Source organism: Panthera tigris, chromosome B3 (genome assembly GCF_018350195.1).
Source record: "Panthera tigris isolate Pti1 chromosome B3, P.tigris_Pti1_mat1.1, whole genome shotgun sequence".
NCBI lineage: Eukaryota > Metazoa > Chordata > Mammalia > Carnivora > Felidae > Panthera > Panthera tigris.
This window is the reverse complement of record NC_056665.1, coordinates 80,714,914-80,741,520: the sequence shown is the minus strand read 5'-3', so window position 1 is coordinate 80,741,520 and position 26,607 is coordinate 80,714,914. Positions and strand designations below refer to the sequence as shown.

General features: G+C 39.0%; 1 protein-coding gene and 1 long non-coding RNA gene across 6 annotated transcripts in view; one reads left to right on the top strand and one right to left on the bottom strand.

Annotated features, from left to right (window-relative positions):
- HEATR5A (HEAT repeat containing 5A) overlaps positions 1-26,138 on the top strand; it is a 126,369-nt gene extending 100,231 nt beyond the window's left edge. For 2 of the 4 annotated variants that reach the window (XM_042989514.1, XM_042989512.1), the window contains 5 exons: positions 423-695; positions 2,216-2,440; positions 12,927-13,078; positions 24,135-24,348; positions 24,669-26,138. In XM_042989514.1, coding sequence (XP_042845448.1) covers positions 423-695; positions 2,216-2,440; positions 12,927-13,078; positions 24,135-24,348; positions 24,669-24,976 — 1,172 coding nt within the window. In that variant the 3' untranslated portion in view covers positions 24,977-26,138. Of the gene's footprint in view, positions 1-422; positions 696-2,215; positions 2,441-12,923; positions 13,079-24,134; positions 24,349-24,668 lie in introns of all 4 variants that reach the window. The other 2 variants (XM_042989513.1, XM_042989511.1) reach the window with 1 other exon arrangement.
- On the bottom strand, positions 18,411-22,963 carry LOC107181166. Of its 2 annotated transcripts, none has more exons than XR_006218787.1 (3): positions 22,902-22,963; positions 21,305-21,342; positions 18,411-18,725 (listed from the first exon to the last, which is right to left on the bottom strand). It is a non-coding gene; the product is annotated as an uncharacterized LOC107181166 (long non-coding RNA). The 2 variants fall into 2 exon arrangements; XR_006218788.1 differs by having other exon boundaries at positions 22,677-22,934.
- Positions 26,139-26,607: the final 469 nt, after the last annotated feature.

Here is a 26,607-nt window from a genome sequence, read left to right as displayed (position 1 = left end):
GAGTTTATCATTTAATATTACATTTGACTACATGAAACAGGAAACTCAATCTAAGAGTGGATTTAAAACACAAGGACTTATTCTGTCATTCAAAAGGAGCCCCAGAGTCAGGCAGTCCTGGGCTGGTCGGCACTGGAGCTGGACCTGGACCTGTCAGGTTCACATTCTTAACAGCAAGGTGTTAACCAGACAATGTTTTAAGGCTGAGAGGGTTACACAGAATTTTTTTGATCCTCTGCAGTAAGAAGCCATAATAAAGACAACTCCTTTTACCTCTGTAACCTTCTCTTTCAGTCTTTAACACCCAAGACTTTAGCCATTTAAATGTTTTACCTACAGCAGAAATGAAATTGCCATCAACCCAAAGCAAAGCAAACACAGAGTGATTATTCAACACTTGTTTTTTCTGTGTTTTGTTTTAGTTGATGATGGGGCTGCTGAAAAGGAAACCCTGCCAGAGTTTGGAGAGGGAAAGGACACAGGAGGACTTGTGCCTGGGAAATCTTTGGTTTTTGCAACCCTGGAATTGTGTGTATGCATTCTAGTTAGACAGCTTCCAGAATTAAATCCTAAATTAACAGGTAGCCCAGGAGTAAAAGCTACCAAGCCACAGGTGCTGTCAGAAGATGGAAGCAGACTGGTGTCAGCGGCATTAGTTATCCTCTCGGAACTCCCTGCAGTGTGCTCTCCTGAAGGTATGCTGTGGGATGTGATTGCTTTTTTTGACCTGGAAGGAGAGAAATGGTATTAATAAATAAAGGAGATAATGGTCGCCAGTCCTTTTCTCATTAAACAAATGCCGACCCAAAGGTTTGGTTGGTAATGTTTTTAATCCTCTAAGATTAACAATGCATTCTCATAATTTGTTTTACTAAAAGGGTGAAGGTAAATATAGAGATAGCATGGACTTTAGACAGGTAATGCTCTTCTTTGGTTGACAATATTTTTAACCTGTGAGTGGCAATGATTAGCTCTTAGGCTTTTTTTTTTTTCGGTAAAAAATACATAACAGATTTTCCTGTCTCGATGACAGAAATTTGTCATCAGTTCAAAATCAAGTCCATACTTTTAATGTAGCATTTAAGGCTCCATAGGGCTCTGCTGAATCATTGTCTCTTCCTGATTCCTTCATGCTCATTGCTGTTGTGCTATTGTCCATGATCTGAAGAGGCCCATCCCTTCTCCCCTTTTTTATAATTTGCCTTCCTTTGAAGTTCATTTCCAGGCCTATGTCACCTGTAAATGCTTCCTTAAAAACTCCAGCTCGTAATGAGTTTTGCATTTTCATACGTGTATATGTGTGTGTACAATGTTGCTTCTGTATGTAGATAGGTTTTATGTATCATATAGAGACATTATATATAATTGGTTATTACGTATAAAGAAAAACTTATATACAAACAAATATGTTTTGCTTCCAATGAAATACTGTATCCTTCAGGAAATTTAGTACATAATACATACTTAGTACTTAATAGATTTCTTAATTGGTAAGCATTTTTTTTGCTTAAACATGTCTTGATCAATTTATGTGCTATCGTATTTTTAGTTTCAATTTGAATTAAAACCTATATTCCTTATTCTCACATACTACTTTGCCCCAAGAGTGGCAGCAAAAGTGACTAATAGAAGATATGGGATAAAAATACACCATAAGAGTTCTGTTGAGTAGCCTCTAGAAACATAAAATTTACCATTCTAATTTTAATCTCATTTTAAACATAACTGTTTAACTCTTTAGTGACCATGAAATGTTAATAATTTGTACTGAGTTGATTGCTACAAATTCCTTAAAAAAAAGAGTTTAATATAAAATAAATTCAGGTGGATACTAGCGGTGGTTGCACGACATTGTGAATGTACTTAATGCCACTGAATTGTACACTTTAAAATGGTTAAAATTATAAATTTTATGTTATCTGTATTTTATCACACTAAAAAATAAAAATAAATTCACCATTTGTCAACCACCAAGTTAGACAGCAAAAGATGATGAAACTGTGACACAATTTAAATAACATTTTCAATTACAACCAAAATGTAATCCGGTCTTAAAAATCTTAACCCTACCTAAATTATCTTAACAGTTTTAATCCTTTATGAAAAATGTCTTAAAGGCTAGAAATCTTTGACAGTGCCTTACTCATTGCTGATTTCTTTTTAGGAACTGTATATATAGACTGAAACACAGTGTTTTTAAAAATGTATCTTACAGGAAGCATCTCAATTCTCCCTACTATATTGTACCTTACAATTGGGGTCCTCAGAGAAACTGCTGTGAAGTTACCTGGGGGCCAGGTATCTTCAACTGTTGCAGCTTCCCTACAGGCTCTGAAAGGAATAGTGTCCTCTCCCATGGCCAGAGCAGAAAAGAGTCACACTGCTTGGACTGATCTTCTCCGTAGCGCTTTAACCACAGTACTTGACTGTTGGGATCCAGGTAATTAAGGCTATTTGGAAGTAGTTGTTCAGTTTGCTTTAAAAAGCAAGTGGAATGTGTTTTTTGGTTTTGTTTTTTTTTGTTTTGTTTTTTTTTGTGGTTTTTTTTTTTTTTAATTTTTAATTTTTATTTTTTAATATATGAAATTTACTGTCAAATTGGTTTCCATACAACACCCAGTGCTCATCCCAAAAGGTGCCCTCCTCAATACCCATCACCCACCCTGCCCTCCCTCCCACCCCCCATCAACCCTCAGTTTGTTCTCAGTTTTTAACAGTCTCTTATGCTTTGGCTCTCTCCCACTCTAACCTCTTTTTTTTTTTTTTCCTTCCCCTCCCCCATGGGTTTCTGTTACATTTCTCAGGATCCACATAAGAGTGAAACCATATGGTATCTGTCTTTCTCTGTATGGCTTATTTCACTTAGCATCACACTCTCCAGTTCCATCCATGTTGCTACAAAAGGCCATATTTCATTTTTTCTCATTGCCACGTAGTATTCCATTGTGTATATAAACCACAATTTCTTTATCCATTCATCAGTTGATGGACATTTAGGCTCTTTCCATAATTTGGCTATTGTTGAGAGTGCTGCTATAAACATTGGGGTACAAGTGCCCCTATGCATCAGTACTCGTGTATCCCTTGGATAAATTCCTAGCAGTGCTATTGCTGGGTCATAGGGTAGGTCTATTTTTAATTTTCTGAGGAACCTCCACACCGCTTTCCAGAGCGGCTGCACCAATTTGCATTCCCACCAACAGTGCAAGAGGGTTCCTGTTTCTCCACATCCTCTCCAGCATCTATAGTCCCCTGATTTCTTCATTTTGGCCACTCTGACTGGCGTGAGGTGGTATCTGAGTGTGGTTTTGATTTGTATTTCCCTGATAAGGAGCGACGTTGAACATCTTTTCATGTGCCTGTTGGCCATCCGGATGTCTTCTTTAGAGAAGTGTCTATTCATGTTTTCTGCCCATTTCTTCACTGGGTTATTTGTTTTTCGGGTGTGGAGTTTGATGAGCTCTTTATAGATTTTGGATACTAGCCCTTTGTCCGATGTGTCATTTGCAAATATCTTTTCCCATTCCGTTGGTTGCCTTTTAGTTTTGTTGGTTGTTTCCTTTGCTGTGCAGAAGCTTTTTATCTTCATAAGGTCCCAGTAATTCACTTTTGCTTTTAATTCCCTTGCCTTTGGGGATGTGCCGAGTAAGAGATTGCTATGGCTGAGGTCAGAGAGGTCTTTTCCTGCTTTCTCCTCTAAGGTTTTGATGGTTTCCTGTCTCACATTCAGGTCCTTTTTCCATTTTGAGTTTATTTTTGTGAATGGTGTGAGAAAGTGGTCTAGTTTCAACCTTCTGCATGTTGCTGTCCAGTTCTCCCAGCACCATTTGTTAAAGAGACTGTCTTTTTTCCATTGGATGTTCTTTCCTGCTTTGTCAAAGATGAGTTGGCCATACGTTTGTGGGTCTAGTTCTGGGGTTTCTATTCTATTCCATTGGTCTATGTGTCTGTTTTTATGCCAATACCATGCTGTCTTGATGATGACAGCTTTGTAGTAGAGGCTAAAGTCTGGGATTGTGATGCCTCCTGCTTTGGTCTTCTTCTTCAAAATTACTTTGGCTATTCGGGGCCTTTTGTGGTTCCATATGAATTTTAGGATTGCTTGTTCTAGTTTCGAGAAGAATGCTGGTGCAATTTTGATTGGGATTGCATTGAATGTGTAGATAGCTTTGGGTAGTATTGACATTTTGACAATATTTATTCTTCCAATCCATGAGCAGGGAATGTCTTTCCATTTCTTTATATCTTCTTCAATTACCTGCATAAGCTTTCTATAGTTTTCAGCATACAGATCTTTTACATCTTTGGTTAGATTTGTTCCTAGGTATTTTATGCTTCTTGGTGCAATTGTGAATGGGATCAGTTTCTTCATTTGTCTTTCTGTTGCTTCATTGTTAGTGTATAAGAATGCAACTGATTTCTGCACATTGATTTTGTATCCTGCAACTTTGCTGAATTCATGTATCAGTTCTAGCAGACTTTTGGTGGAGTCTATCGGATTTTCCATGTATAATATCATGTCATCTGCAAAAAGCGAAAGCTTGACTTCATCTTTGCCAATTTGGATGCCTTTGATTTCCTTTTGTTGTCTGATTGCTGATGCTAGAACTTCCAGCACTATATTAAACAACAGCGGTGAGAGTGGGCATCCCTGTCGTGTTCCTGATCTCAGGGAAAAAGCTCTCAGTTTTTCCCTGTTGAGGATGATGTTAGCTGTGGGCTTTTCATAAATGGCCTTTATGATCTTTAAGTATGTTCCTTCTATCCCGACTTTCTCAAGGGTTTTTATTAAGAAAGGGTGCTGGATTTTGTCAAAGGCCTTTTCTGCATCGATTGACAGGATCATATGGTTCTTCTCTTTTTTTTTTTGTTAATGTGATGTATCACGTTGATTGATTTGCGAATGTTGAACCAGCCCTGCATCCCAGGAATGAATCCCACTTGATCATGGTGAATAATTCTTTTTATATGCTGTTGAATTCGATTTGCTAGTATCTTATTGAGAATTTTTGCATCCATATTCATCAGAGATATTGGCCTGTAGTTCTCTTTTTTTTACTGGGTCTCTGTCTGGTTTAGGAATCAAAGTAATACTGGCTTCATAGAATGAGTCTGGAAGTTTTCCTTCCCTTTCTATTTCTTGGAATAGCTTGAGAAGGATAGGTATTATCTCTGCTTTAAACGTCTGGTAGAACTCCCCTGGGAAGCCATCTGGTCCTGGACTCTTATTTGTTGGGAGATTTTTGATAACCGATTCAATTTCTTCGCTGGTTATGGGTCTGTTCAAGCTTTCTATTTCCTCCTGATTGAGTTTTGGAAGAGTGTGGGTGTTTAGGAATTTGTCCATTTCTTCCAGGTTGTCCAATTTGTTGGCATATAATTTTTCATAGTATTCCCTGATAATTGTTTGTATCTCTGAGGGATTGGTTGTAATCATTCCATTTTCATTCATGATTTTATCTATTTGGGTCATCTCCCTTTTCTTTTTGAGAAGCCTGGCTAGAGGTTTGTCAATTTTGTTTATTTTTTCAAAAAACCAACTCTTGGTTTCGTTGATCTGCTCTACCGTTTTTTTAGATTCTATATTGTTTATTTCTGCTCTGATCTTTATTATTTCTCTTCTTCTGCTGGGTTTAGGCTGCCTTTGCTGTTCTGCTTCTATTTCCTTTAGGTGTGCTGTTAGATTTTGTATTTGGGATTTTTCTTGTTTCTTGAGATAGGCCTGGATTGCAATGTATTTTCCTCTCAGGACTGCCTTCGCTGCATCCCAAAGCGTTTGGATTGTTGTATTTTCATTTTCGTTTGTTTCCATATATTTTTTAATTTCTTCTCTAATTGCCTGGTTGACCCACTCATTTGTTAGTAGGGTGTTCTTTAACCTCCATGCTTTTAGAGGTTTTCCAGACTTTTTCCTGTGGTTGATTTCAAGCTTCATAGCATTGTGGTCTGAAAGTATGCATGGTATAATTTCAATTCTTGTAAACTTATGAAGGACTGTTTTGTGACCCAGTATATGATCTATCTTGGAGAATGTTCCATGTGCACTCGAGAAGAAAGTATATTCTGTTGCTTTGGGATGCAGAGTTCTAAATATATCTGTCAAGTCCATCTGATCCAATGTATCATTCAGGGCCCTTGTTTCTTTATTGACTGTGTGTCTAGATGATCTATCCATTTCTGTAAGTGGGGTGTTAAAGTCCCCTGCAATGACCACATTCTTATCAATAAGGTTGCTTATGTTTATGAGTAATTGTTTTATATGTCTGGGGGCTCGGGTATTTGGCGCATAGACATTTATAATAGTTAGCTCTTCCTGATGGATAGACCCTGTGATTATTATATAATGCCCTTCTTCATCTCTTGTTACAGCCTTTAATTTAAAGTCTAGTTTGTCTGATATAAGTATGGCTACTCCAGCTTTCTTTTGGCTTCCAGGAGCATGATAAATAGTTCTCCATCCCCTCACTCTCAATCTAAAGGTGTCCTCAGATCTAAAATGAGTCTCTTGTAGACAGCAAATAGATGGGTCTTGTTTTTGTATCCATTCTGATACCCTATGTCTTTTAGTTGGTGCATTTAATCCATTTACATTCAGTGTTATTATAGAAAGATACGGGTTTAGAGTCATTGTGATGTCTGTATGTTTTATGCTTGTAGTGATGTCTCTGGTACTTTGTCTCACAGGATCCCCCTTAGGATCTCTTGTAGGGCTGGTTTCGTGGTGACAAATTCCTTCAGTTTTTGTTTGTTTGGGAAGACCTTTATCTCTCCTTCTATTCTAAATGACAGACTTGCTGGATAAAGAATTCTCGGCTGCATATTTTTTCTGTTTAGCACACTGTAGATATCGTGCCAAGCCTTTCTGGCCTGCCAAGTTTCAAAGGAGAGATCAGTCACGAGTCTTATAGGTCTCCCTTTATATGTGAGGGCACGTTTATCCCTTGCTGCTTTCAGAATTTTCTCTTTATCCTTGTATTTTGCCAGTTTCACTATGATATGTCGTGCAGAAGATCGATTCAAGTTACGTCTGAAGGGAGTTCTCTGTGCCTCTTGGATTTCAATGCCTTTTTCCTTCCCCCAGTTCAGGGAAGTTCTCAGCTATAATTTGTTCAAGTACCCCTTCAGCACCTTTCCCTCTCTCTTCCTCCTCTGGGATACCAATTATGCGTATATTATTTCTTTTTAGTGTATCACTTAGTTCTCTAATTTTCCCCTCATACTCCTGGATTTTTTTATCTCTCTTTCTTTCAGCTTCCTCTTTCTCCATAACTTTATCTTCTAGTTCGCCTATTCTCTCCTCTGCCTCTTCAAGCCGAGCTGTCGTGGTTTCCATTTTGTTTTTCATTTCGTTTAAAGCGTTTTTCAGCTCCTCGTGACTGGTCCTTAGTCCCTTGATCTCTGTAGCAAGAGATTCTCTGCTGTCCTGTATACTGTTTTCAAGCCCAGCGATTAATTTTATGACTATTATTGTAAATTCACTTTCTGTTATATTATTTAAATCCTTTTTGATCAGTTCATTCGCTGTTGTTATTTCCTGGAGATTCTTCTGAGGGGAATTCTTCCGTTTGGTCATTTTGGATAGTCCCTGGAGTGGTGAGGACCTGCAGGGCACTTCCCCTGTGCTGTGGTGTATAACTGGAGTTGGTGGGCGGGGCCGCAGTCCGACCTGATGTCTGCCCCCAGCCCACCGCTGGGGCCACAGTCAGACTGGTGTGTGCCTTCTCTTCCCCTCTCCTAGGGGCGGGATTCACTGTGGGGTGGCGTGGCCCGTCTGGGCTACTTGCATACTGCCAGGCTTGTGGTGCTGGGGATCTGGTGTATTAGCTGGGGTGGGTAGGCAAGGTGCACGGGGGCAGGAGGGGCAGGCTTAGCTCGCTTCTCCTTAGGTGATCCACTTCAGGAGGGGCCCTGTGGCAGCGGGAGGGAGTCAGATCCGCTGCCGGAGGTTTGGCTCCGCAGATGCACAGAGTTTGGTGTTTGCGCTGCGAGAGCAAGTTCCCTGGCAGGAACTGGTTCCCTTTGGGATTTTGGCTGGGGGATGGGCGGGGGAGATGGCGCTGGCGAGCGCCTTTGTTCCCCGCCAAGCTGAGCTCTGCCGTCCGTCCAGGGGCTCAGCAGCTCTCCCTCCCTTTGTCCTCCAGCCTTCCCACTTTCTGAGCAGAGCTGTTAACTTATGACCTCCCAGACGCTAAGTCGCGCTTGCTGTGGGAACACAGTCCGTCCGGCCCCTCCGCTTTTGCCAGCCAGACTCGGGGGCTCCGCTTGGCCGGCGAGCCGCCCCTCCGCCCCGGCTCCCTCCCGCCAGTCCGTGGAGCGCGCACCGCCTCGCAGCCCTTCCTACCCTCTTCCGTGGGCCTCTCGTCTGCGCTTGGCTCCGGAGACTCCGTTCTGCTAATCCTCTGGCGGTTTTCTGGGTTCTTTAGGCAGGTGTAGGTGGAATCTAAGTGATCAGCAGGACGCGCGGTGAGCCCAGCGTCCTCCTACGCCGCCATCTTCCGGACCTGTGTTTTTTTTTTTTGAGAATAAGCTGTTTAACTGATGGTGTTTGGCATTCTCACCTAGAGGAGACCACATATTCACTGTATAATGTGTTCAGAGAATACGTATAAGCAAAAACATCTGTATTCTCATTTTAGTATCTTTACTCTTTAATGCTGTTAAATGACTGGCCTCTTGTATATTAAGTTAATAGTGAGAGACCTTCAAATGTAATAATTAATTTACAGATACAGTATGATCCATAACTAGCTGGCAAAGTGCGTAAGTATACATTGTAAATCTAAAATAAAACTAATCAGGTTTATATCCTCACTCCACCACTTACTGGCTAACTGACTAGCCAAGTTACTCAACTTCTCTGAGCTGTAGTTTTCTCATTAACAGAATAAGGGTATTGTGTTGCAGGAAATTGTTAGAGCAGTAACATAATACATGGAAAGCATCTTGCTTATTATCTGACATATATCAATAAATGATAGTATTATGTTCAGTATCTGTAAAATTTGGTTCACCCATGTTATTGTTGTGCAGTTTTCATTTTCAACATGACATCATGGTGATTGTAAAAAGTCCTTAGACATACTACAGATTGTCCCTGCCTTCCTTGTTCTGTTTACAAAATGTCACAATTCACCATACTCTATTTTATATGGTATAAAAGTTTCAGTTGAGGTCAGCATTTATTGACCACCTACTTTGTGCCCAAAGTTGGGAGTCTCGTGGAGTCTAGTTCCTACAAATTGTCATATGATTAACATGTGTGATTACTACCACAAAGTACTCCTTGAAGGCAACAGTAATATCTTAATTATCACTGCATTTCTAAGTACAGTAAAAAAGAGACTGATAAAAACTTAGAGTAATCAGCTCTATGTGAGTGAATCAGGCAGAGTGTAACAGGTAGGGTTCTCTGGAAGCTCAGGCTGAGATGGAGTTTGGGAAGCAAGAGGTTTATTAAGGAACAACATCTGTAGATAGGTGTGAAAGGAGTAGGGGAAGGCAACATTGGGCAAAGAAGTCTGACTCCAGTGCAAGCCCCCAACAAAACTCAGCAGATTTGTTGGGAGCTCTACAGGTTGCCTGCCCATTTGAGTGTCTCACATAGGACAGAAATGGCCTGTACTTTATCCTCAGATGTGGGCTATCCCAGGAAAGATGTGATCTCAGTCAAGGCAACTCTAGCTTGAGGCCAACCCTGAAGGAGCTAGCTGACCATACTCCCCATGGCTGGGCAGCACCTTCCGCCATGAAGGGGATCTCAGTGGTACACCTGTATATCTACCAAGAGACTTCTCAGGCAATTTCTTATAGGATTAGAAAGCATTTTCCACATGGACATCATAGAAACGGGCTCCAGGCACAACATTTTTATCTGTAGTCCTAAATAGTATGGTACGTTTGGGGACAGCAGGTATAGAGTAAAGAAAGAACGTGGGGTTATGGGAAAAGAGGAGGGTGATGAATAGTGATTAGTAAAGAGATGAGGCTGAAGGGTACATGGGGCCAGTTTTATGGAGGGTTTGCATGGGTTGTAATTTGGGCTGATTTTAATATGCATGTAGAATCCCTAAAGGGTTTTAAGGAGGAGAGTAAAGTGTTAAGATTTGCATTTCTGAAGAATCACTGTGGCAGCTATAGAAAACAAAGCAAGATACTTGGAGGTAAGATAGCAGCAGTAAGGATAAAGAGAATAATGAAAAATGAAACGTTAAGCATGTATTAACAGAATTTACTGATAATTTGATTCAGGAATTGAAAGGGTGGGTTGACTGAGCATTAACAGAAATTCCAAAGTGAACACTTTCAGGGGAATGTAGCGAATTGAGTTTGAAATACCTATCGGATAATCCAGGGAAACAAAATATGTAGAGGTCTGGAGTTCGAGAAAGTTATTTGAGCTAGAGATGATTTAGACTATGTGTATTTCATTTGAGAGTTGTCAGTGCAACCTACGGAATGGATAAAATCACCCAAATTGAGTGTATGGAGCAAAATGGGAAGAGATTCAGGGGACAATGCAGTCACAGAAGCCAGAGAAAAGAGTTTTAATGGTGAGAGAGTGGTCAACAGTATAAATATGGTGTAAACGGGAGGTAAGAAAAGGGGAAGGATTGAGTATAGACTTCTCTTGACAAGAAGAGAAAGCTGAAGGACAAGGACAATACAAGATCAAGGAATTTTTTTTTAAGATGAAACTCTAGCATGAATTTGTGCATATGTGGGAGAAAAGAAGGTAGAGATGGGATTGGAGTTAGAAATATTAGGGAAGGAAGCCATGTTCCTTTCTAAGCAGGAAGAAATAAAATTCATAGCACATTTAGAAGGATTAACCTTTACCAATTGAGGAAAGAAAACGAGGTATAGATAGGAAGTAATAGGTATAAGTTTTTATGTTGAGAGTTAACAATGAGCTTGCCTCTTCCATCACACACACACACACACAAATACGTTTTTTTGTTTTTATCAGAGAATGCAGTTAGGACCGTGAGGATTTAGACTATCTACTGAGAGAAATTAAAGCAGGAACTGATGATCACAGGTTAACCATTTTCTGTGTAAGGAATTGCCCAAAAATTGTGGCTTAAAACATTTATTATCTGATAATTTATAGGTCAGGAATTTGAAGCAGCATAGGGGCGTGGTTCTCTCTCATGAGGTTACTGTTAAGATGTTGGCCAGGGCTGTAGCTAGAGGATCCATTTCCAAGATGATTCACTCATGGCTCTTGGAAAGAGTCTTCAGCCTCTTGCTGGCTATTAGCAGGAAGCCTTGCTTCTGTACCACAAAGGCCTCTCCATGGGGCTGATGCTAAGGGAATCTTGTGTTTATTCTAGGTAAAAGAGGGTGAGAATAAGGGAATTTGGGCAGGGGTGGGGGAATAAAGGAATTTAGAAGAAATGGGAAGAGGAACCCAGGAGAACTTTATCTCACTGGAAATAAAAAGACATTTTTACCAAACAGACTAGTTTACTACTGTTGAAACTACTGTTGTAGTTTCAAGTTGCCATGAATGACTGAAAGTACCAACTCTATGGGAAGCAGTATAGCATCATGATTAACAGTATGCTTTCTGGAATCAGACCTTCTGCCTTACTAATTGTGTGGCTTGGGCAAATGACTAATTTCTGTTCCTCAGGCTCTCATCCATAAAATGGGAGAAATAAGAATACCCACCTCATGGTGCTGTTGTGTGGATTAAACATTTAATATATATGAAGTACTTATAATGATGCTGTCATAATTTTAAGTGTTGACCCATGTACTTTTTTACCTTGATATTACTCAAATTATTTTTATAAAATAAATCCCAGTCATCCATAATATTTTGCTTTCATTGCTACTGTCTCTCAAGTGTTAGCTCAGATATTAATCTCCTCAAGGCTCTCTCTGACCACCCAATGTAGCAACTCCCGGGTTGCTTTCTTTTATCTTTTAATGAATTTTTTATATTCATAGACTTTGTGATGAACTGAAATTAAATTCTTCATTTACTTTCTGGTACACAGTATATCTTCTCTGTGAATTGTATTCTCAGTGCCAGAAAGAGTCCTGGCACATAGTGAATGTTTCTTAACTACTGAATGAATGTTAGCAAAGCTATTATCTCTATCTCTGTATATCATTTCTTCATAAGTAGCAATCCATTCTTACACAATTTAGTGACTCGAATTTGCTACACCTTTTCCTTTTCAAATAACATTGAGTTTTCACAGCAGGCTCATTAAAATTATTGAATGAGAATATGAAGGTAAATATGGAGGGAAATGAAGGAAAATTACATCTACTAGAAAATTTCCTCAAATGAATGTGGCCCATGCAATAATTTTAGGTTTTTCTGTACTGTTAAGAAATTATATATATATAGCAAAGCACGAGGTAGTTAAACTTGACATTTGTATTATGAAAATATGAATACCTTATTCTTAACCAAGAAAAATCAGTTGTACATTCATTTCTCATCTGCTTCACAACAAAAATGATAATAGCTAACACATGTTGAGCATATGTGTAACATGCTATTCTAAATGATTTACTTGAATAATTCCTCATAACTTTATAAGATGTAAGTACTGTTAATACTCCCATTTTACAAGTGAGAAAACGACAAATGGGGTTAGATATCCAAGGTCACACAACTAATAAATGTATATTCCTGGTAAATCTACACATTTACAGATGTCTTCCTGTGAAGAATATAATCACTTTCGTAAATTTTGGCTCTAGAATTACTTACAGTGCACATTTTGAAACCTATGACATTTTCCAGGATTCTTAAAATCATTCCATCAGTGTTTGTCTGTAACTGTTGTGTACACAAAAGAAATTGTTGGCTGTCAAACTAGATGCATCTTCACAGATATATAGAACAATAAATATGTCAATTGTCAATGTTGGGATGTTTCTGATAGATCATTTCTCTTTAGTAGATGGAACACATCAAGAACTTGATGAAATCAGTCTCCTTACTGCTATCACAGTATTTATTTTGTCTACCAGTCCAGAAGTTACTACCATCCCATGCCTTCAGAAGCGTTGTATTGAGAAATTTAAGGCTACTCTTGAGATAAAAGATCCTGTGGTAAGTCTCTTTAGTAGAAAGATGTTTGTAATAGGAATATATTTAGGCTTTTGCAGAACTTTGTGATTTTGTTGGCTCCAACAAGAAGTACCAGGCTAATTTTTTTTATTTGTAGGTGTGGAGTAATTCCTTATTCTTGGGGTGACAAAGCCAAATAATAATGGTCTTATTATTTGGCCCCAAGGATACAGTGTAGTTGGAGAAAGATAAAGGAAATGTTTTTTTTAAAAATTAATTTGAAATAGAGGCATCTTAAAGTTGATATATCTTTAGAAATTATAAGGGACATCTTACAAAGTAAGATACTTTGTAGCTTATTATAGTGGATTTCCTAAAAAAGAAAGACTTCACATACCTTCAAGAACATGAAGTATTCTTTATATGAAGTATGAGACCCTCCCCAAAGCAGTACGCTCAAGTTAATCTCATTCTTTTATGACCCCTTCATTTGCTACATTAACTTCCTATTCCTTTATGCACTGTAAAATGAGTTTGTGGCACAAATTCATTGACTCCTGAAATACAAGAACCAAATTTTCTCTCAGGAAAAAATAATCATTCAAATACTGTCATAGCGAATTGGGTAAAGTATGATTTACATATTTGATGTATAGTCATCTTTTTTTTTATAAAATTTTTTTAATGTTTATTCATTTTTGAGAGAGAAACAGAGCATGAGTGGGGGGAGGGGCAGAGAGAGAGGGAGACACAGAATCTGACTTCAGACTCCGAGCTGCCAGCACAGAGCCCAACATGGGGCTCAAAGTCACAGACTATGAGATCCCAACCTGAGCCAAAGTCAGTCATTTACCCAACTGAGGCACCCAGGTACCCCAATGTATAGTCATCTTTTGTTCTGTCCTATTTGTTGCTCTCAGCTTCATAGGAGCTTTATGTTGCAGTCTCAAAGGGTGGTTCCGCTGTGTGATGACACAAAGTTAATATGGTCCAGACATGGTTCCTTAAAACTTTAAGATCATGCCATTTGAACATTTAGATATATGTGATTTTTACCTAGAACGTTTTCTGAAATCCCCAAAATAGTTGTCACATTTGTGTCTGTGTTTGGTTCTGTTTTTTTCTTATATCACAGAGGGGCATATGAGAAGGAAAATGGGAAGTAGAGAAGAAAAAAAAAAAGTTAGCCACTCATAGTTATGCTATACTGTGTAACCCATATGCCTCTTTTCTCACTCCAAACTGTCATAGCCCTTGTTAGCATGCAAATTTGAATGCCTGTGTTAAAAAAACAAAATTCAACTGAAGAAATAGTAAAGATCTTTATTGTTTTATTCAACATTTCATAAATTGGGCAGCATCCCATTTGGCAGATACAAAAGAGCTCTGAAGAGCCATACAAAATGAAAGACTTACAGACAGGAGGCAGTTAGGACAAGGAAGTTACTAGCAAAGTATGGATTGTTTCAGGCAAAGTCACCTTCCTTTGGGAGACAGCAGGGGTCTGTCAAGCAGATTACCTCACTAGTGCTGACCAGGTAATTCCAGATTGACTGTAACTAAGTTAAGTATTAAATCTTGGTTTGGTCACATGAGCTTTAGCCCAAGTGACTCCATTTTGGGCCTGTTGTCTCCTTTTTTTTAACAATCTTCCCCCTTTTGATCATACTCTCGACTTAACTGAGAGACGGGATCCAAGTTGAAAGCATTAGCAGCCCTCCCAGCTACCACTGAAGTTCTTGCAGGGTTTGCTGATCCTCTGTGTGGTATTCACAAGTCACAACTTCAGGTTCACATTTTTTAACTTGGTCATTCTTTGTGTTCCTTTTCCGATATTTTGCACATCATTTGCATGGTGGTTAGCAGCTATGAGCATGCATTTAAAACCTTTGAGGAAAAACAGGACCAGGAAGATTTTTTTTTTTTTTTTTGATGTTTATTTATTGGGGGAGAGAGAGAGTGCGAGCTGAGGAGGGGCAAAAAAGAGAAGGAGAGAGAGAGAGAGAGAGAGAGAGAGAGAGAGAATTCCAAGCAGGCTCCATGCTGTCAGCACAGAGCCTGACGTGGGGCTTAATCTCACAGATCATGACATCATGACCTGAGTCAAAATCAAGAGTCAGACACTTAACCAGTTGAGCCACCCATGAGCCCCCAGGGTGATTATTTATTTTTTTATTTTTATTTATTTTTTTCTTAATTTTTTTTTTTTAACGTTTATTTATTTTTGAGACAGAGAGAGACAGAGCATGAACGGGGGAGGGGCAGAGAGAGAGGGAGACACAGAATCGGAAGCATGCTCCAGGCTCTGAGCCATCAGCCCAGAGCCCGACTCGGGGCTCGAACTCACGAACCGTGAGATCGTGACCTGAGCTGAAGTCGGACGCTTAACTGACTGAGCCACCCAGGCGCCCCACCCAGGGAGATTATTATAATGATTACTATCAGCAGGATATTTCCCAGCGTCTGGAGTGCACTTTGCAGCCACAGTCCCCAAGACCCAAACCAATTAAAATCCATTAAATCAAAGAAGACCCCATTGCAGGAGTCAGTTTCTTAAGTTGTGTGGCTTGTTCACAAATCTTATGTAGCTGAGTTTCAACTTCCCCAGAAGCATAGTCATGGTACAGCAAGTGGTATTGACCACAACACAGATACCTTGTTCAGCTAAAAAATAATAAAGGGCTATCCTATTATCAAGAACGACCTTCTTCTGAATTATTACTGCCTTCTTGTAGGTCTAACTCAACGTTGTAAATTCCGGGGAGTTGAGCAGTGAGGTGTCTCAGCTTGCTTATAAATAATCATATAGCCTAAGAGACATTTCCTAGGTATTGCCAGCCATCTAGACATTTGCAGGCCCAAGGAGAATGATAACCACCACAGACCAAGATAAATCATATTGGGAGCATAAACCACTCTCACCAAGGTGGCACTATTAATGGTTTCATTTGCAGGGATCATTGCATTTTTTGTATAAGCCAGGGGTCACTTAGGTTTTCCATAAATCTAGTTTGAAATAAAGAGTTGTTCTAAATGCCTTGCACAGATGAGTACTGTTGGTGAGATCTTTTCATAATTGGGGGCAGATGTGATTTAGGTAATCATAAGAACATGGGTATAAATATACTACAGTTTGCATAGGCATTTGTGTCTAATTGGGCGAGTATAGTGATAATCAGAGAAGAGTAAAAACAAGGCAGTGGATGTTCTGGCCATAAAGTCAGACTCAGTAAGTAACTTCTAAGGAGATCTATTGTAGTTTATTAAGAATGGCCTGGGAGGTACAGATGATGGCATTATCTTTCCCCAGACTAGTACCAAAGTAAAGGAAGAAAGAGAAGAGAGAATTTCATGTTTAGTTATAGTGAGAAGTCTTGATCTGACATCTTGAATAGAAGCAATCTACCTTGATGTCTGCTACTTCTCTTCCTAGTCAATTTGATTTCAAGGTCTCCAGTATTTGCACAGGACCAGATGTCCATAGGAACCGTCTTAAGTTGTGAAATACACACCCAAAGTTCAACATCTTGTACTCTGCATTGGCATCAGTTGTTGGTAGGGTCTTTTCCATGAGTCCCACATTTGCAAAAGCATCGAGTAAAACAGTAATTGTACATGATAGAAGACTTAAAAATGTCCATGGTTAAAGCTCTGATGACAGTTCATTATAATGCAGCTGACATGAAAATTGGTTATGACACACAATATTTTAAGGTAATAATGGGAATTATGACTAATAACATAATATTAGGACATGTCAGATTTCCAGGAGTTTCATTTTTTCTGTAACATTTATAACCTATACCTACATAAATACAACATAAAGAAGACTTAGTATTATTTCCTTTTGAGAATGCTTCCCACATAATTTAATATCAAATAGCCTAATCAGTTTAACAGCTTTGTTTTTATAAGGAGCAAGAACACTTCTTTTGTGATTTTCTAGGAGCCATATGAAAAATCCCGGAGTTGGTTCCAAATCAAAAGATTTCATTTAGGGGCGCCTGGGTGGCTCAGTCGGTTAAGCGTCCGACTTCAGCTCGGGTCATGATCTCACTGTCCGTGAGTTCGAGCCCCGCGTCGGGCTCTGGGCTGATGGCTCAGAGCCTAGAGCCTGCTTCCGGTTCTGTGTCTCCCTCTCTCTCTGCCCCTCCCCCGTTCATGCTCTGTCTCTGTCTCAAAAATAAATAAACGTTTAAAAAAAAAAAAAAAAAAAGATTTCATTTAGAATTAGATTTTGGAGAAGTTTACTAATAATATCAAAAGGTTTTAAAATATTTGGTCAAATAGTAGGACTATAGGTCACTGGGAAACATTACTTGGTTATCCATTTAACCAGAAAGACAGTTAAAGATTTCACAGGCAATACAGAAAGTTACATACTTGTCTTAAAAAAACAAAAAAAACAAAAACTTAGTTCTTTTACTAGGAAAGATTGTTTTCTTAAGGAATCAAACACTTGATGGGGCGCCTGGGTGGCTCAGTCGGTTAAGCATCTGACGTCGGCTCAGGTCATGATCTCGAGGTTCGTGAGTTCAAGCTCCGCGTCAGGCTCTGTGCTGATGGCTCAGAGCGTGAAGCCTGTTTCAGATTCTGTGTCTTCCTCTCTCTCTGACCCTCCCCCGTTCATGCTCTGTCTCTCTCTGCCTCAAAAATAAATAAATGTTAAAAAAATTTTTTCAAAAGGAATCAGACTTGATAAAGAAAATATGAAACACGGAATTATTTTGATAAAGAATCTTTGTTTTCTTGGCAGATTATTTTAAAAGCCAAAGAAAAACCTTTATAATCTCTTATCAAGAGCAGACCAGTAATCCAAGAAAACTGTGTCCTTTTAATAGAGAGAAAACCAAATTCTAATTTTGTACCAGTGTATTTTTAATATTAAAGCTCATTTCCTTTTTTTATTTAAACAAATTTATTCCAATCTTAGGCAGCTTGACCATGCATAAAATTCCTTTCCCAAGATCCCTTATCACAAATTTTCTACAACTTTATTTTGTACCTTTGGATTTTATTCTCTGATTTTCCTCTTTCCCATTCTGAAATCACCAGCCTCACTTTAGGACAGAATTACTTTCTCTTCCCTCAACAAAATTGCATCTGCATTTCTCATGGTTTCTTTTACTGAAAACCCACATCCTACTTTCCTAGTATACAAAGATGATTCTATTATTGATTGATGCATCACAGCCACTAACTCAGGAAACAAATGGGTAAGCCCTGTGAGCTGCCTCAGCAAACTGCTCCATTCCTGGGAGTCCCAAGGCAGTTGGACACATTGAAAGCATAGCTCCTGTCTGGGTTTGCCAACACTGTTCCCAAACTCAGATAAACTAGTTGCAAGAGAAGCCAATCACTCAAGAGACAACGGTTTGGAAAAGAGAAAGGCAGAACTTTATTTTGGGTGCTGGCAGCCAGGGGAGGTGGCTCAAGCCTTAACAACTACCTCTCTGCCAACAAAATGGACACCTGGAGTTTTATAGGGGAAGAATGGGGAGATACATGCAGGAGGGCAGGCAGCACAGGATCATGGGTGGGGGTTGGTATATGTTCAGCATATGATCGTGGGCAGGGAAGGGACTGAAATGTGGTCTTCTAGGCATGCAGTTGCTATCAGGGCTTTTCTGGCCTGGCAGTCGTGTTCAGATCATTGCAAAATGTCTCTCATCAATGCATCAAGAAAATACTAAAAGAAATAAGAACAATGGGTTTCAGTTAGCATATGAGTTAAGCAATCTTGTCTATTTCTGGTCTTAACTATTGGGGTCTATAGAGGGCTTGCTGACAATTATTTCTAGTAGTTTAATTACATATATTAAAATTTTTAACCCTCGGAAACCTTAATTTTTAATGGAAAACTAAGTGAATAACTATGAACTGTTACACCAACATTCTTCAGATTGACAAATTTATGAATACATTTTGTAATTTCTCAAAAGATACTCTTCCTCATAGTAAATTTTTCCATGGAGAACCAAACATTTGGATTTTTTTAAATGTTTATTTTCTCATTTTGAGAGAGAGAGCACAAGCAGGGAAGAAGCAGAGGGATAGGGAGAGGGAGAGAATCTCAAGCAGGCTCCGTGCTGCCAGTGCAGAGCCCAGTGCAGGGCTCAAACCCACAAACCATGAGATCATGACCCGAGTCAAAACCAAAAGTCAGATGCTTAACCGACTGAGCCGCTCAGGTGCCCTGGGAACCAAACATGTTTATTAATAGACCCACCTATCTTAAGTTTCTTTGTAATAAGCCAAAAATAGATGAAACTATGTTTAGTAATTGTTTCAGTTTTTTATTTTATTTGGAAATGATCTAGATATTCAGTGATATCTCTTTCAACTTATCTCAGTATAATTTTTAAGGTTTCAAGTTACCAAAAAGATTTTTATTTTTATTATTTATTTAATATTTTTAATGTTTATTTTTGAGAGAGAGAGAGAGCGAGTTGGGGAGGAGCAGAGAGACAGAGACAGAATCTGAAGCAGGCTCCAAGCTGTCAGCACGGGGTCAACACGGGGCTGGAACTCACAAACTGTGAGATCATGACCTGAGCTGAAGTCAGTCACTTAACCGACTGAGCCACCCAGGCGCCCCACCAAAAAGATTTTTAGAAACTATTTTTAAGTAGACTGATGTCAGCAGGCAAAGTCAGAGGACCCAAAGGGGTGCCACAGGGCCCGCAAAGAGGGTACTTGGCTTTGCGCATAATGGAAATAAAACACAAGCCTAAAGGAAGCAAGAGAATTTATTGAAGACAGAGCAGATACAAACCATCTGGGGAGACTCAGAAAGAAAAAGGAACATGACTCTCATCTTTGCTAGGAAGTCTGGAGTTTTACTGAGGATGGTGGTCTGGTGTATATGTCCTCTCAGGCATCCAGGAACTGGTCAAACAAGGACTGAGTGCTCAGGTGTCTTAAATAAGTTCCTTATGCCCTGGAGCCAGGGGTCCTGGCGTCAAGGTGTTTGGAATCAGTAATAGTGGAGAACTGATAGCCCTGCCTGGTCACTCCTTAAATGTTCCCAAGTAAACAGCTTTCATTTAAAATGTTAGCCATGAGTTGGGTATGATGATGCAAACTCACTAGTTGATTAAAGAGCAGTTGGATCCAAGGGGCACCTGGGTGGCTCAGTCGGTTAAGCATTGGACTTCAGCTCAGGTTGTGATCTCTGCGGTTCATGGGTTCAAGACCCACATTGGGTTCTGTGCTGACAGCCTGGAGCCTGCTTCAGATTCCGTGTCTCCCCCTTCCAACCCCCCCCCCCCCCCCCGCCACACATACACTCACCCTCTTGTGTTGCCTGTCTCTCTCTTCCTCTCTCTCAATAATAAATAAACATTTTTTAAAAATTTTTTAAAAAGAGCAGTTGGGTCCACATTGTGTTTCTGCCTGCTGAGATAAGGTTATCTGCTCAAATGGCTAAAGTTTTCTTTACTAATATTTGTAGAAAAGACATTTAAGATTTGTCTTGACAGATAATCTTATGGAAGCTGTGGACTAGATTTGTGGCATGGGATTTTCTATAGCAGCTTATATATTTTTTTAAGTTTTTATTTAAATTCCAGTATAGTTAACATACAATGTTATATTAGTTTCAGGTGAAAGGTATAGCAACTCGATTCTTACTCAGTGCTCACCATAAGTGCACTCCTTAATCCCCATCATTTATTTTGCCCTTCCCCCACCCACCTTACCTCTGGTAACCATCAGTTTGTTCTCTAGACTTAAGAGTTGGTTTCTTGGTTTGCCCCCTCTTTTATTTTGCCCTTTGCTTGTATTTCTTAAATTCACATGAGTGAAATCATATTTGTCTTTCTCTAACTTGTTTTGCTCAGCATAATACTCTCTAGCTCCATCCACATCATTGCAGATAGCAAGATTTCATTTTTTTGATGGCTAATATTCCATTGTATAGCAGTTTATATTTTTTAAAAGCCTTTCTCCCTTTTTATTCCTTCAGTCCTAGGAATTGGGGATGGTCTAGGTAACAGTTCCCAAAGAATACCTGATAAACTATTTACATCTCAAAGGCACTGCAAAGAATGCAAGTTCTTCCAGAAAGGACTTTTGTTCCCTTTGGCCTGAATTTTTACAATACTTATAAAAGGGAAGGTTTTTAGATTGATAAAAAGGATGGGTAGATTTTGAATTGTTTCTGGAGCTTCATTTCTAGTTTTGCAAAGGTTTGTAAAGTAAGGATGGTTGCTTTTAATTCCTCAAAGAATTGATTTGCAACTTAAAAGACTTCATAGCTTGACCCACCTGTGCAGCCACATTATCTTCAGTTTGCTTTCTTATATCTGGAAGATATTCAAAGAGATGGAAATCAAAAGATGCCTGTGTTTTAGATTTAGAGTTGTGTGTTTTTGGAATGTTTTAGTGGGCACATAGTTTCATTTTAGCTTAGGGAAGGAATCCTTAAATGTTCTCATTAGGCTCTGAAAATCAGCTTCCGGTTTGGCCAACTTCTAATCATAGAGTTACTTTTTTAAAAAGTTATTTCAAATACTATGTAAGGTTTTAGCTAGGACAAATAGTAAATATTCCTGGCCATATCGAACAACCCCTTGAATTCAGAAGGCATCCTCAAAGAGGGTGCAAAAGATGTTTTATATTCCTCTCTCTCCTTGTTACTACAGAGATCTGGGAGAGTGGATTCTGGTAAGGATTATCCTCCTTAGTTGGCTTCTACCAGTTTGGCCAGGATCCCATGTGCAGGCCGTGAATGGGATTTACCTAGACAGTGTAGCTTCAGTATCTACCAGGATGTGGTGAGGTTTCCATCAATTTTAATTTTTTTTGACAATTTTCCTTGTCTATTTAAAGAATAACATAGCAGTGTACCAGAAATTCCCTCAATCTCGTCAGCTCTGGGAGGGGCCCATATGGGGCCCATATGGGGACATTCAAATTAGTATTGAAGGATTTGCACAAAACTGTTAAGAACAATCTTTTTTCCAGTATTGCAGTTAATTAATTAGAAACGAGACCTCAATTTCTGTGCCAGGGTTTTGATCACGGGCACCCAGGGGGCTGCAGTGCAGGAGGTGTTGTTTTACATACCTTTTGTGTCTTTAATTTTTTATTTGCTTTTTGCAATGAAACTTTCAGTGAAGCTATTTTGGAATCTTGAAGCCTTCTGGAAGCTTCTGCATAACAGTTAAAATTGGTATCCCATCCTTTTTGAATTTGGGAACCCTTGCTTTTAAGTGCACGTCTTACATAAATGACCTTGTCTAATTGGCACTTTCTCCATAATGGCCATTGTAATTCTAGGTTGCCTTTGGTAAGATTTTGCCATTTTTGTAGGTCTTTATGGCTACAGAGACAATAGTTGTTAGACATAAGCAGGTGTGCCAGAAGATGCAGTGCTTAACTTTTTGGAATTTAAGGATCCCATTTCTTTGAAGTCTTTGGGTCTCTCGGAGCCAAACTAATACCTATGAAGGATGTACTGCTGAGTTGGGGATTGTGTGGTGTTTTACAGTGTACTTTGCTGCAAAGAAATTTTCTTGAGGTTGGTGGGTAACCTGTGTCTGTCTAACCCACTCCATGATCAGTTTATCCTACACAGGAGTCTTAGAGTCACGTAGCAAACACTCTGACAACTTTTATGTACTCCACCTGTGCCTACCAATTTTGCAGTTTTTTGGCTTCCTAGATTTCCATCTGCAGTAGCCTTTACTTCATGTGCACATTAACACACCAGGAGTAACAAAACTGATGTTACTGCGGACTGGCCAGTAGAAGCCCTTGCGTGCACCACCAGCAATTCCCAGTGTGGAAATGAGGGCTGGGGAAGGAGCGGAACCAGAAGACCCCAACAAATGGTGACTGCAGACTGAACCACCAGTCCAACCTGTGTTTCTCCTTGTCCCTGAAACCTTCAGAAGTTTCCTTGGCACCACATTGCCCCAAATCTGTCAAGAAACAAAATTCAACTCAGTAAATTTTTTCAAATGTTTATTTATTTTTGGGAGAGAGCATGAGCAGGGGAGGTACAGAAAAAGAGGGGGACAGAGGATGCGAAGCGGGCACCACACAGAGAACAGAGAGCCCAGTGTGGGGCTCGAACCCACAAACTGTGAGATGATGACCTGAGCCAAAGTCGGATGGTTAACTGAGCCACCCAGGTGCCCCTCAGTTGAGTAAATTTTAAAGATCTTACTGGCTTTATTCAACGATTCATGAAATGAATCCAAATTGAAAAGAGCTTTGAAGAGCTGGACAAAATCAAAGATTTCTAGACAGAATGGGGAGGGATGAGGAAGTTAATAGCAAAGAGTGGATTGTTTTAGGCAAAGCCACCTTCCTTGGGTGAGGGCGATATCCGGGGTCTGTCAGGCAGTTTACTTCACTAGTGCTGACCAGGTAATTATGGATTGACTGGTTTAAGATTCCAATACTGGGAGAGGTTGAAACTATAATTAAGTTAGGCACTGAGTCTTGGTTTGGTGACATGGGACTTCTCCCAGGTGACTCCGTTTTGGGCCTGTTGTCCCACTTATAATACCTGTTAGCACTTGGACTTCCAAAATTAAAGATAAATTAAGAAATAAATTTTGGGGCAACTGGGTGGCTCAGTCGGTGAGCATCCAACTTCGGCTCAGGTCATCATCTCGCGGTTCATGAGTTCGAGCCCCGTGTCAGGCTCTGTGCTGACAGCTCAGAGCCTAGAGCCTGCTTTGGATTTTGTGTCTCCCTCTCGCTCTACTCCTCCCCCACTCACACTCTGTCTCTCTCTCAAAAATAAACCAACATTAAAAAAATAATTAAAAAAAAAAGAAATTTCAATGGGAGTGCCTGATTTCGACTCAGGCTCTGCACTGACAGCACAGGGCCTGCTTGGGATTCTCTCTCCCTCCCTCTCTGCCTCTCCCCCACTCATCTGCATGGGCTCTTTCGCCTCTCAAAATAAATACATAAACTTAACAAGAAATTTAAACGCCTTTTTTAAGAGATTTATCTAAAAAAGTTTTTAATTCACAGTTTTTAATTCTCTTTTTATAAAAATTACATTACAATCTGCATGTTAATATAAACGTAAATTTATATTTACAGTTTATATTATTTTTGTCTCTTCCCTGATTAGGTACAAATCAAGACCTATCAGCTCCTACTTTCTATTTTCCAATATCCAAATCCAGCTGTTTCCTACCCATATATTTACTCTTTAGTATCCTCGATTGTGGAAAAATTGCAAGAAATAGACCAGAGAAAGCCAGAAGACACTACTGAGCTTCAGATCTTTCAAGAAGGCATAAAGGTCTTGGAAGCACTTGTAGCCATTGCTGAAGAACAGCACCGTAAGTGTCATCACTAAATTCATACTAAATAAAAACCTGTCCCAAATCAGAAACTTAATGTTATTTTAAATGTAAAACATTCCGTTGGTCACTTAACATTATTTTTCCACATTAAAGGTCAGTGGTTAATTCCCAGTATTGATATTATTGACCCAGTATTGATATTATTGAGTGTTAATTTGAGAGATTAGAAGGATTTTTCTTCCCCCTTCAGTGGGGAAAAACGTGTACAGATCAACAGATCAAGTGAGTTTACAACTCTGTGTAACGAACATTTACACCCTTCAACCCAGAACTTATATCATTTATTTACTTGCCAGGTTCTCAGCTGGTGGCCTGTCTTCTGCCCATCCTCATTTCCTTCCTTTTGGATGATAATACTCTGGGATCAGCAACTTCCATAATGAAAAGTTTACATGACTTTGCTTTGCAACATCTCATGCAGATTGGGCCTCAGTATTCTTCAGTTTTTAAAAATGTAATGGCTTCTTCTCCAGCCCTGAAAGCCCGCCTTGAGGCTGCTATCAAGGGCAATCAGGAAAGTGTCAAAGTCAAGATACCAACATCTAAACATACCAAGAACCCTGGAAAGAATGCAAGCATCCAATTAAAGACCAATTTCCTCTGATTTTTTTTTTTGTTTTAATAGTAAACACCTTAATAAAATAGTTGATTACTTCTCTTTGGGGACAAAAGTGACATTTTAGACACAAGTGCACTTGGAGGTCTGGTTGATTGTCTTAAATAGCTGTGACTTTTCAAAGTAATGTCAAACTTAACATTTTTTGTGGGTTTTTTGTTTTTCAGTTTACTAAAACCACAGAGCTCTCACCAGGAATTTCAAGAAAGTGCTAAAAAATTGAACGTACTAAACAGCCCACTGCTTTAAAAATGAGTTGGTTTTCTTCTGACAGTCCATACACATTATGGTATACTTAATATTTTGACAGATACAGATTAGACTCTAGTATAAATTATCTGCATTTATAGTGTATCCCAATTGCTGATTGAAAATTCTGCCTTATTCAGTAATTATATTAAACTTTCTTGAATTTCTCAAACAACATAAATGATTGGAAAACTATTTAGGAAACTTGGTTTAGAATTATACAATATGTAGTAGTACAAGTTAACTACAGCCCTACAGTGTAACTTAAGATCTGGTGTCTATAAATATCATGGCTTTTCATCACCTTTTGGTTTGGCTTATATTGGGTTCAAGAAATGGAAATTTTACTTAATAGGAGGCATCTCCACTTAATTTCTCAGAGGATTTTCTGTTGCCTCTCTTCCTGACAATTTTGTTCATTTTCATTTATGACAGACATTCATATCAATGAGTTTAATATAGATTCACATCTATATTTAGGTCAACTATGGGTTTATGTAAAACAACAAATTTAGATCATCAACAAATGCAAGTATGTTTTTTTATGAAACATATTTTAATATAGAAAAAAACCTAATGATAGAGTCATATTGGTTGAAAAAATATTTTTTAACTCTTGATGATCATTGACTCTCCTTCCACTTCAGTGTTATATGTATGAATCAAGCACTATGTCACAACATAGCATTTCCCTGTTAAAAGTTACAAACTGGAGTGATAGGGGCATGTTCAGAATTGAGAAAAAATACTTTGAGTCAAGAAAGAACAATGTGATGTACTCTATTTTATTATGTTTGTATATAAATACTCTTGTAAATTGTTCAGAATGAAAACACTTGACAAAATCTAACACTACAATCAGTTTTTTAATTTACATAAATAAAGCTAATTTTCTTTATCATTCTTGTATTTGAGATTATTTTGCCTACAAAAGATGACTGATTCATCCCACAGATTCCAGAAAATCAATTCTCTGGAGCAAATAATATACCTTCTCTGAAACTTGATATTTTTATTAGAGGAGCCCTTTCTTTGAAGCATTCTTAGCAATGGTTTGGATTCTCTATCTTCCTAATTGTGCAAATTTGAGTATACACTTACTCTTTCCTTCACCTGAATGCCCTTCTCTCTGTTGTATCTGGCAGATTCCCATTCCTTCTAGGCTTGGTTTAAATGCCAATTCCCCTTGTTAACTATCCTTAACACTTCTTACCCCCCTCTTACACCAAGCAGATTTAACGGCTTCCTCGCCTGTGTTCCTGTAATATTTTACATGTTCTTCTGTGCATGGAACATCGCATTGCATTTTAATATCTCCCTTTTAGACCACCTTCTCAAGGGAGGAATTGTGTTTTGTAATTGCCTTTGTG